Consider the following 12599-nt stretch of genomic DNA (forward strand, 5'->3'; position numbering starts at 1 on the left):
TATTATCATTTTATTTCAATTATTAAACTGTTTTTATCTCAACCCATGAGTTTTTCTCACTTGTGCTCTTCCAATTCTCTCCCCCATCCCACTTGGGGGGGAGGGGGAGGAGTGAGCGAGTGGCTGCGTGGTGCTTAGTTGTCGACTGAGGTTAAACCATGACAGCTAACAAAAGATTGTCTACCAAACACTTCAAAATACTTCATAGTACTCTGGAAAGCTGAGATCTCACAATATTAAATGCAAGGTATCACAATCCAAACAAAACTGACATAAGGTCTGAAACATCAGCTCTAACACATACCACAGGCCAGGCAGAGACGGGTGAGAGAGGAAGCTTGCTTGATTCTACCTAGGCTGTTCAAGGTAAGGAGCAGGTTACAAACCTCTAAAAATTAGCTGAAACCAGGACACATGCTCTCAGAGAGACAGCACATGTATGTTATCCTTTCCTCACTCATACTCTCAAAAATATTAGCAAGGATTAGGCCAATGACTAATATGTCCATAATACTGCCCATTGCACTGAACAGCATTTTCTCACTATTTCCTTGAACATATTCTTCTATCTTTATTCACCTCCAGTTTCTTCTTTTATTCTTAGACTGTAAATTTGCTAAGGCAAGCTCACCTCACACACAGCTGTCCAATTAATTTTTTTTTTAATTAACCAACAAAAAAGGCTAACCTTGCCTTTCAGATAGTACTGTTTGTGGTCACTTACCTGCTTGGTGAATTCATTTAGTCACATAGTACCTGTATTTCATAAAGGACATTGGTTTCCTAGTGATTTAGGGGTAAAGTAAGATTTTTCTAGTCCTCATCTATAAAAAGCCTCTTTGTGGCTTGCCCTTTTTCCCCATTCTTCAGAAGAATGACCAACAAAATGAATAAAATCATAAGAAAAGAGAGAAAAAAAACCCCCACCTTTAAAAGACATTACTGTGCCTTTTGCCAAATTATCTACTTTAACAAGCATCTATTAAAATATGTAGCACAATGTACACATTAACTACATCCTCACATTCACATATTTAGATATTTTTCATCTGTTGAATTACCTTGTCTGCATCTACTTTTCCTCTGATAAATTCTTTCTTCCAAAATTCCAGTGCCTGTTCCAGAGTCAGGCCGATGCCTTTTAAGAACAGTCCATATTGCATACGACCTCCGTGACGGAGATGATGGTTATCACGTAGGGCTTTGTGCAACTGGCGCATGCAAAGAGGGAATGATTTCACAGAAAGCTGTCAAGAGAAAAAATTGTGTTTAAGGCATACTGATCATTTAATTTGTAGGATATATGCTTATTGTGATTATTAATTAGTTCCACTTGAAAATGCCAATGGCTGGAAGAAAAGATACGCATGTGCAGAGCACCTTGGGACTGATGATAACACAAGCGTGTCTGTAAGCCATCAAATCCAATAGCCATCTCAAGAACAGAGTAATACAGGTGGTAGTATCAGACTATCTTCAGCTACAAAGTAACACAGGTTTAATTGCTGTCAGGAAAAATATATCCGCAGTTCCATTACAATGTTTCTTGCTTCTTCCTTATTTTAGCTTCTGGAATGGCAAGGTGACTTTTGTTAGAGTTTTGGGGGGTTGGAGGAGGGGATGGCTTTTTTAAACCGTCTTTGAAAAACTACAAGCAGGAGTAAAATCCATCGCAACTGATCTGCAGGTTTTTTCCCCTGAAGAATACTATTTCTTACAAAGCAAGATCTCGGAGATAAAAAAATGTAACATTCAAGCTTACTTGGGCTTTGCATTTTTATTTTTAACATCTGAGTTATGCCATGAAATTCACTACCAAAGGAACACTGTTATGGTTAAGATGGACACTGAAAACACAAACTCTTTCTGAAGTTCAGATAAAGGAATTTTAATGTGTTTTTAATTGTCTCTGCACCATTGATGCGGTTTTACAATCCATTTTATTTACTTCCTTGTTTTGAAATACTCGTCTGTAAGTCAAAAGTCAAAAAAAGAGCATTGAAAAGACTAATATCGCAATGCAATAATCATAAACTAAACATCATGGCTTGCAAAATTATTAAATGAGAAAATTTTGTTAAACTCTTTATAATTATGTTAGGTATTTGTGAAAGTACACAAACTTAAGCAGCAAATTAAGCAATTCATTATAGCTCCAGTCTAAATCCTGATTAGATGCATTTTCAGTTAATTCTGCTCCATTTTAAACTTTATCACAATTTCATTCAAGTAATTCTTAAGAGTTACAAAGCAAATATGAATCAAAAAAAGATAAAGCCTTTATATGTTGTCTGTACATAGAGTAATTGAATTTAAAATGTTACGTTATCAGCATACAATATAACCCAATAAACACAGAGGACTTACAGTATCGATCTGTTCTAGAGAAATTTTTCCAGTGTTCTTTTGCACGCTGTAATCTGGGCCAATGTAAGAATGGCTGAAAAACAAAGCAAACAGTACAGCATCATTTAAAACTGTTCAAAAAAAATGTTTTACAAATTTAGAAATTATTTTACCAATTAAGGTCCGCAAATATTTTCTATCAGGCAAAACTAAGAATGTATTTGACAGTTATGTAAGTGATTAAGATTTATAAAACCAACGTTAGAGTCAACATGGTAAAGAAACCCTCCCTCCCTTTATCTGAAAGAAGTGGTGAAGGGTCATTCAGAATTCAGATCATAGGATCACGCTACTGTTGAGGTTGAGAGAGACCTCTGAAGATCATCTAGTCCAAGCCCCTGCTCAAAACAGAGTTAACTACAGCAGGTTGCTTAGCATCTCATCAAGCTGAGTTTCGAGCATCTCCAAGGACAGAGACTCCATAACCTTCTGAGGAACCTGTTCCAGTGTTTGACCACCCTGGCAGTAGAAAAGTGTTTTCTTATGTTTAAGTGGAATTTCCTGTATATCAGTTTATGCCCATTGCTTCCTGGCCTATCACTGGATACCACTGAGAAGAGTCTCGCTCTGTCTTCTTTACTCCCCCTTATCAGACACCTATTTATAAGTCCTGGTAAGATTCACACACTCACCCTCCTGAAATTTCTCCTCCACGCTGAACAGTCTCAGCTCTCTCAGCCTCTCCTCATATGTACTGGGGAGCCCAGGATCGGACAGAGCCCTCCAGATGTGGCCTCACCTGGCTGAGTAGAGGGGAAAGATCACCGCCCTCGACCTGCTGGGAGTGCTCTTCCTAGTGCCACCCAAGAGACTGTTAGCTTTCTTTGCTTCAAGGGTACACTCAAAGTTAGCTTGCTGTCCACCAGGACCCCAAGGTCCTCTTCTGCAACCCTGTTTCACAGCTGTTCAGCCCTCAGCCTATAGTGGTACATGGGGTTATTCCTCCTCAGATGCAAAGCTTGGTATTTCCCTTTGTTGGACTTCACAGGGTTCCTGTCAGCCCATTTCTTCAGACTGTCCAAGTCCACCTGAAAGGCAGCACACCCATCTGGTGTAAACCATTCCTCCCAGTTTTGTATCATTTGAGACTTGCTGAGTGCACACTCTGTCCCATCACCTCAGACATTAAAGAAGAAGCTAAACAATATAGGACCCAGTATCAATCCCTGAGGTACGCCGCTAGTGATTGGCCTCCAGCTGGTCTTAATGCCTCTGATCACAAACCTTTGAGCACAGCACTTCAGCCAGTTTTCAGTCCACCTCACTGCCCGTTTACCTAGCCCATACTTCATCAGTTGTCGATGAGGATGTTAAAAGAAACAGTGTCAAAAACCTTGCTAAAGTCAAGATAAACAACATCCACTGCCTTCCCCCCATCTGTTGAGCCTTCTATGATAAAATGACCAGCTATGAGGTTCGTCAAGCATAATTTCCCATTCACAAATCCATGCTGACCACCCATGATCATCTTCTTGTCCTTCATATGTCTGGAACTGAGATGAGGCTGACCAGCCTATAGTTCCATGGATTCTTCTCCTTACTCTTTGTGAAGGCAGGGTTCACTTTTGCTTTCTTCCAGTAATCAAGAACCTCTTCTACTTTGCTACTTGTGTAGTATTTTAAAAACACAAACAAACAGACAAAAAACCTGATGTATCACTATGACCTAGTGATTCTTCCTCTACCGTGGAGGAAAAGTAAAAACTCAAAAACTACTTAAGTGTACCAATAAAAAGCTGGGAAGGCTTTTACTGCAGTACTAACATACAAACACATGTTAACTCCTGACAGTAGCTGTCTAGCCAAAATAGCACAGGACTTTGCGTGTGCTGCCTCATCTTTCATTCATACTGCAACGAAGCTAATTCTGATACCTGAGCTAAGTTCAGGTAACCCTATACTACAGCAGAGACAGTCACGTAGACATTGTCACCAAAGTAATTTCAAATCAAATACAAGCATCTAATGCCCAGCTTTTACTGTTAAATATATAGACTTCTTGAATGAGAATATATGCAGGGCTGCAGAATAGGCCAAGAGCAATGCTTTAAGCAGAACTCAACCAAACTCAAGAGTTGACAGTACAGCAGGCAATAAAGCAAACAGGGGTTTTGGATACGGTATATTGGTCCAAAAATCAGGTTGCAAAGTCTGGGTAAGAACAAATTTCTTTGTGCAAGAGGGATTTTGCAACTAACTTACAAAGATAATTTCTTAAATCTTTTGAAGGCATATAGAGATTAACTCCAGAAAAAAGGAATTTAGCTAAATGATGATACTAGGTGCTACAGATTATTTTGTGATATTTCAATACTGTAAAGTGTGAAAAGCATACAGCTAAGAGTTTATTTTATTACAGTACAAATAGTTTGTTTACTTATACGTGCATTCATTCATTCTTTAGTTCTTATTTCTGGCACACACTGGAGCACTAGGCGAGCTTACTGTACTGAATAGATTTTTTTTCTATTACACAACAATGGATAAATAATTAAAACTATTTGAGCTGTGTATGTCTACTACTACTGACTCTACTAAAGAATCTAAATCTCCTTGTAGAACCAGATCTGCATCACTTTACTTAGGCAAACTGCAAACAAAACAAAAATCACAGTCCCAAAAATACTGCAATCGAAGCATAGAACAACAGAAAACAGCTGTTGCTTAGGCAACAACTTTTTTTTTTGTAAAACAACCAATTAGGAAAATGACCATTCAGTCAGTTATCACATTCCAGAATGAGTGCTGGTAACTTCTTAAGCTGCTCTACCATAATCACTTTAGATCATCTGCTTGTATCCTATAGTATTTATTAGAATCATACCAATACTGAAAAAAATTGCTAAGCTAAAGAAAACCACTTCTTCCTAGCATCTGTAGAAAGGCCTGGGAAGAGGAGGTCCAAAGAGAAGACACAAGAGTTTTCCTGTACAGTAAGTGAACAAAATAAGACTTCAGAAGTTACTGCTAAAAAGAGGACATACTCTCTGAATCTTGCTGACCATTACATCTGGACTTGGTAGAAAACTTTACTGCAAAGACAGAAAACTCAATGCCGGGGGTGGGGAGGTGAGGTAGAGAAGAAGAAATTCTACTTTTCAGACTCTCAAAAGCTCAAATATTCTCAGCATGGTAAGCAAACAGGAAAAGTTTTTCATAAATGTTTCCTTATTTTTACATTAAAAAGTAGCATATGACCTTTGCAAGGTCGAAGTTTCTTGATACCTGACATCACTCACCAAACAGCTGAACCCTACAAACTGCCTTCAAAGGTGGTGCTCTGAAGAAGAGTATGCTTTATCCATCCAGAACATGTGGTAGATTGGCGCTAATGTGCATGGCCAATGCTGGCATAAAGAGGCCAGCACTAGTCATGTGGCCTTTGGCAGCTAAGCTGTTGGATACCTGTCCCAAGGAGCTCAAGGGACTAGAGCTTTTGGGTGGGCAATTTTAGGTGCCAGGTCTTCTGATCTTCTATGTTAAGAGATTCTCCAGCTCCCTTGATTTCATCACAAGAAAAATCACACTGCTTTCTCCACTGATTGCCATTATTTTCTCTACATTTCTATTAAAAAAATCTCAACAACCTTGAAAAAAAAATATTAAGACTATCCTTTGTTCTATGAACAATGGTCCTCCTTTTTTCTTGCCAAACAGCTTCCTACTATTGGTTTGAAAACACATTACAACACAAACCAACCAGGCTTGTGATCACCCTCGCTTTCTTCTCCTATTTTTTGCTTCCAGTTTTAGCTCTTGTTTTGGACTCATCCTTTCTTTTATTCCACCTATCCTTTGCTATGAACAATGGTCCTCCTTTTTTCTTGCCAAACAGCTTCCTACTATTGGTTTGAAAACACATTACAACACAAACCAACCAGGCTTGTGATCACCCTCGCTTTCTTCTCCTATTTTTTGCTTCCAGTTTTAGCTCTTGTTTTGGACTCATCCTTTCTTTTATTCCACATAGCTTCTGAGGTTACTTCCTGATCAAGCTTCTTACTCACCTAGAAATATCTATAGTTCTTCATAATTTCTTTTTGTGGTTTACTGGAATGCAAGCAACAATGTCTTCACTTTTCACTTATAAACCAGTTTTATTTTACCTTCATATATAAGTTCCTGTCTCTCTCAAATCACTCAAAACCTGTTTTTCTACAATCCAAAATCTTAGTTACCGAAAGTTTTCTAAACGTATCTTGCAATTAAAGATCAATACATACATTCGCACTGCCGTTGACCAAGAAGAAACCTCCACTACATCAATGTCTCCAAGAATGGGATCTATGTCTTTCAAATAACCAGCTGTAGGACCTTTGTGATAAATATTGTATTATTCACAGATGTGTTAGTATATCATGAGATTTAGTGAGGATATGAAGGGCACTTTGTAGATGTTGAGGATAGTAAATGACACCAACCTATTAAGGCGTACATTCTTCTTTACTTGCTTGTGAGATGAGCATAAGTGAGAAGGAGGGTGAACATGTCTGCATGAGTATTGTGTTATCCATTAAAAAAATCCAGTCTTGCAAAACACTTGGTTTCTGTATCAACCTTATGAACTATCATTTGAAGACAGAATTAATAGAATCATATAAATGTTGGTTGTAAAGGACGTTAGAAGACCATTTAGTCCCACACCTCACTTTAAGTGGGACTGCTGCCAACATTAGTCAGGTGAGCCATGGCTTTTTCTAGCTGAATCCTAAAAATCTCCACGAACCAAGATTCCACATCTTTGGGCAATCTGCTGCACTATCATTCTAGCATAGACATTTTTCCTAATATCTGATCTAAACCTCCCAAGCTGCTCTATGTGACCACTGTCATTTGTTACATCCTCTGGCACCATCAAGAGTTCCAATGCCACGATGTTTGTCCTTCAAACAGTTGTAGGCTGCTATTTAATCATCCATAAGCCTCCTCTTCACCAGATTAAACAAAGTCAGCTCAGCTTCTCCTTATAATTCATGTACAGGCACAGTCCTATAGTAGTTTGATGGGATTACATACGACAGTTTTTGTCTATCTTTGAAATTATTCCTGCTGAAGATTTTAAACAGCAGAGTGTTACGACCCTGAAATTTAATCACAAAACCCATATAAACTCCTTTGAAAGCAGGAGTTGCAGAAGTGTTCTTCTCATGCATTTAGACATAAAGTTTCCATTTCTATTAAATTGCCGAAGTTTTAGCAATTTAAATCTCCTTGTAGCCTACTGTGAGCATGTGAAATCCCTAAGCACAATCTTGCATCAAATATTTTAAAATTTTAAACTAAAAACATTCTCTTTTTTTCATCTAGTACAATTAATATTAGAAAGCACCAATGAAATGGAATAGGACAAAAAGAGGACCGAAGTCACAGATAAAATACATGTTTAGTCCAGAACAGTCCAATTACAAAATACATTATGTCCATTTAAAAAAATGGGCATGGATTAAAATATCTATGCAGACATAATCCACAGTAAAACAACCTTTTCTGAGGACTAGCTAATTTAGAAGTTACAAGCAGACATGAATACCTGCCAAAAAATGTGTGGCGCATTAACAATCAAACAACGCTCTGTAACCTTCAATTGTATGCTCTTTTCACACGTTTCTATCTAAGCTTTTGCCCCCCGATAAAGCTCTATTGACATATGCCAAAAATAAAATACTGCTGTAAGAATTCACACAATGAAGGTAGAGGAAAGCCTACAACTAACTAATATTCTCCTTTCTTGTGAGCAAGATGAAGCAAAAATGAATCACAAATTCACAGAAATAAGTAACAGAGAAGACCTATTTGGTCATCTGTCTGTTCACTGCCAGAGCTTGTTTTTCAAGTTGTAAGGTTTGATGTATTTTGTCTATTGTAAACAAACTTCCAAAAAGGCAACTCAGAAGCATTTGTGTAGTTTTTTCAATTGGTGACAAAATGTAGTGGGAACAGCCCCTCCATTTTCGCAAAAGCAAAATGGAAGTAACTTACCAGTCGTTAAACATACATACCCAAGTTAACATAAGAATGTGCAAAAAATACCTTTTTGCATAAATGTAGGATACAGTATCCTTGTGAAAGTAGCTGATGTTAAACTAGCTTTTTTTGCAACCTTTTTTTTTTTAAATATGGGAAAAGGAAATCACAGAGAGGATTGTGATTGCTGTGATATGAAAGCTGTTCCACTTACATAGATGCATAGCATATATCAAAAGAAATTTCAAATTTCTCAGTAATTACTCCTAGAGAGTACAGTTTATAAAAAGCTAACCTAATTGCTCTTTAGCTTCAAATGGAGAAAAGTATGCCACTGGGGCGTACTTTTTAAAATCCCAGTAAGATGTACGGTAATAAAAACATGGAAGGTTATTGGCATTCAGAAGTATCCCCTAACCAGCTACATAACAGTTATACTGCAATATTTATTTCATTCATTGCTCTTGAACAAAGTTCAATCATATGTAAATAAGCAGATACAATGAAAGCTATTTTTCCTATTCTGATTTACACTGAAAGCAATAAAACATGAAACTGTTCCTATGTAATAAAAATTACGAGAATTTTTTTTTAAATCAAAATAAAATGTCAGATTTTGGGTACAGATACCTCGAGCAGTAGAGCACCATAGGAAATAAAGAGCATGCTAACTAGATCTGCATGCTAATTCCGGTGCAGTGCTGTCATGATGGAGCCTCACCACTTCCATTTCTAATTCATCCAGCATCATTTCAGTGATCTTAATGCAAAGCTGTATGTGTTCAAAAACAGAGCTTTCATTACTGACATTCAATATTTAAGTAAATTTCTACCCTTCGAGATATTAAAAATTCAACTGAATAAATACCAGAGCAACCCAATCTAACCAGATATGCATTGAGCAGGGGCTAGATTAAATGATCTCCAGAGGTTCACTCCAAGCTAAATTATTCAATGATTCTAAGCCAATGCATCTCCCTCTAATTGTATGGTCTTTGTCCTCCTGCATAATACCGTAGTAAAAAAACTCTCCCAAACAGTATCAAATGGAAAAAAGCAATCATGTATATAAGAGACCAGACCGATGCTTAACCTGCAGAACATCAGGAAAGTATTTTTTCTTACTCTTCATCCCCGAACACATTCAAAGAAAGTAGAAAGCTTCTATATACTGTATACTACTAAGAGAGAGGCAGACTATTTCAGCTGTGTTGTAGAGCACTGTTAATGGTTCACATTTTCAGCTCTCTCCTTAGGTCCATTAAAAGAAGAAAATAGGACTCCATTCATCAATGACAGTGACAGAGAAATCTTCCAAAAAGATCATAGAGCATAAAATATTTGCAACAAAGAAGGCCCATACTCTGAGCAGTGTAATTTGGAATGTTTTGTTCGTAAAGAAGCTTAACAATTTTGTACTTACTGTAAAAAAAAGTTTTTATAAAAGCTACAAATATTTTCTTGTTACTTAGAAGCAACACCAGCTCTGTAAATTGTTCCATGTCATTTACAAAGCTTTTGTTAAGTTGAAAGAATGCTTTCAGGTTTTTTTTTCCAGTCAAAGCCCATTGCACAGATGAGGTGTCTGAAAAAAAATTTAGCTAAAACATTCTAATACAATTATTTTAATCTGTATGAAAGAATACCCTCATGCTTCCAGTTTATGCTACCTGAGATGATTAAGCAGAGGTTGTAGTCTCTCGTCAGACTGTATGGAAGGCAGCGATCGTGCTGTCAGCTAAAAGAAAACAGTAGTTCAATTAATAAAATATTAGCTTCAAACAAATTGATAGCACAAAGCACGAATGATGTAACAAATCACCCTGTGTTGCTACAACTTTACACAACATTGGATAAGACATACTTTCTCCTATTAAAAATAATTAAGCACAACCTTCCAGCATCTGAAGTTAGCAGAAATATTTTCAAGTTAACAAAGTCAAACAGTGAAAAAGTAATTTTTCTAAAATTACAGTGTTATTTGAACTAAATAGCAAGACATCATTGAAAGTGGTATACTTTTTTCCAAACATATTTGAACTAGAAGTCTAGCTAGCCTTCTAGCAGTCACAAATGTATAGTCCATTAAGCCATATTGTATACAATTTACATCTGTACAGAAAAATTTACATAATATTTAGCACTATATGACTCCCATATAGACACACACGCCCCTGTGTACACTGTTTTTTTTAAATGGGCATAACCTGTTGTAAACTAAATACATGCTTTTTTCTTGTAACTGTTTCATACAACTAGTTAAAACATTAAACTTTTTCTGAAAAAATAAAACTAGTAGTCTATAAATCAACAAGTACATGTCATGCTACTGCAGAATACTAGTTAACTGGTGTATTAACTAAAATAATTGGAAAAATATATGTATTAAATTTGCTTAATATCAGTATACAGGTGTCTACCTTCACCTATAAAAGTTAGAAGCATAGCAGTTCTGATACTGCTGACATACATCTAATATAAAATATTTAATACAACATGCATATCATGATTCTATTGCTGCCAAGTTAGGCTGTATTTTGAAAACTACCTTCGTACACATTTAAGATTTCAACATATTTCACATTGTATAAATCACCACCAAGTTCTTTAGTATTTCACAGGTAACTTAAAATCACATGCATACAATTATACATACTCTTTAAAAATCTTACCAAAAAAAACCAAACAAAAAAACCTTTTAGCACCAACAGTGTAGCTTCACCTTCCTGGCTCCAACACACAAGTAGAGGCAAGCACTGAAGTACGACTAACTAGCAGGCTGCAACTCCTATTCATAACCCACAAATATACCCCGGAAAAAGATGCACTCAGTGTTTGGGTCCAAGGGGTTTATTTGTAACTGTAACAAACTCCACGCCAAACTCCATGGGCTCATAGGTAGACGGTGTGAATATGAAGGAGTTCAATATTTTCCTGAAAGATCACCCATTCATCACATCCATTTCATAACCTTTGCTGCTAGGCAGAAGTCAGACTGGGGCCAGATTTTAAACTCGTGCCTCAAGCTAGCAATACCGACCACCAGCTAAATGAGAGGAGGTTCAAAACAGCTAGTCTGTCAAGTGAAAGTTGAAGCTAATGAACACACGGACAGCGGGGAAGGAGGAACGGGCCATTTCAGCTGTTAAGCCAGCTCTGGCCTGCAGCAATCACCGCTTCAAAACACAGCTCTTCTCAGTCTCGGGTAACCCAAGTGTACTCATCCGATCTGACTGCTGCAGTAAAGGTAACTCAGGCAGTCTCAGCAATCCATTCATCTTTCTTTAAAAAAAAGGCTGGTATCTTGGCAATTAAAGCATTATCCACATTCCCTTCTTTTATGGAGCTAGACTGAGATGCATACGTTATACCAAAAATTCATTAAGCTCTGTATTTATTCAGAAGTTTCTTTTGATAAAAAGCTCATTTTCTTACCGCTGAGTATTAAAGGCCAATACACGTACTGTTCTATATTCATGTCCTCTATAAAGTAACCCTCTAATTTTGTTTTAAACACAATCAGAAAACCAGAAATTATTTCTGAAGAGAACTTGGAAGCCCTCTAAATACCGGCCAAGTTATTCCACTTGGCTAAAATCAGAACAGAGCCTGAATTACCTGAAATACCATCTGCTTCTCTTTCTATTAATAACTGAACTGATACAGAAAACAGTATTTGTGTTCACACTCAGATACATATGTATATTTTTACAGGAGACAAGCATACAGTATTTTTCTCTATACAGTACTTTAAATATTACCTTTAGTCAGAAAAAAAAAATTTTTTCCTTGTTATAAACAATGCATTTGCAAAAAGACTGTTTATGAAAGTCAAACTGGACAGTAGTATAAGAAGCAAAAAACAGTAAAATTCAAAACCTGCAAAAGTATTGATAATATTGTCAACATTATATAAACAATAAACTACATTGTTATGTAAAGGTTATCAATGAACAGAAATACTGTTTTAAAACTAATTTGGAAGACTTGTAGGAATTGAGGTAGAACAAAGAACTAGAGATCTTGGTGTTTAACCAAGTTTTTTCTTGATGTTGCAATGAAAGAATATAGAAGAAGTGGCCTATGCTGGCTGTTTCGGGAACCACCGTTAAAGGGGAAAAAAACATAATCCCTTGAAGTGACAGGAGAATCCACATGGCCAATGTTTTTCTTATTTTTTTTTTTCTTACTGTCTTGTGTTTCCCCAACAGTTATGGAATTTGCAAATT

The 12599-nt window shown here is 36.8% G+C and overlaps 1 protein-coding gene across 1 annotated transcript in view; it reads right to left on the reverse strand.

The window, feature by feature from the left end:
- The window catches only part of PRIM2 (primase (DNA) subunit 2), a 147646-nt gene that overhangs the window by 48433 nt on the left and 86614 nt on the right, over positions 1 to 12599 (reverse strand). The window contains exons 9-11 of the mRNA XM_009279737.2: positions 10041 to 10108; positions 2368 to 2440; positions 1062 to 1247 (exon numbers count right to left, since the gene is read on the reverse strand). Coding sequence (XP_009278012.1) covers positions 1062 to 1247; positions 2368 to 2440; positions 10041 to 10108 — 327 coding nt within the window. The remainder of the gene's footprint in view (positions 1 to 1061; positions 1248 to 2367; positions 2441 to 10040; positions 10109 to 12599) is intronic.

Source organism: Aptenodytes forsteri, unplaced genomic scaffold, assembly GCF_000699145.1.
Source record: "Aptenodytes forsteri isolate BGI_AS27 unplaced genomic scaffold, ASM69914v1 Scaffold115, whole genome shotgun sequence".
Taxonomy (NCBI): Eukaryota; Metazoa; Chordata; class Aves; order Sphenisciformes; family Spheniscidae; genus Aptenodytes; species Aptenodytes forsteri.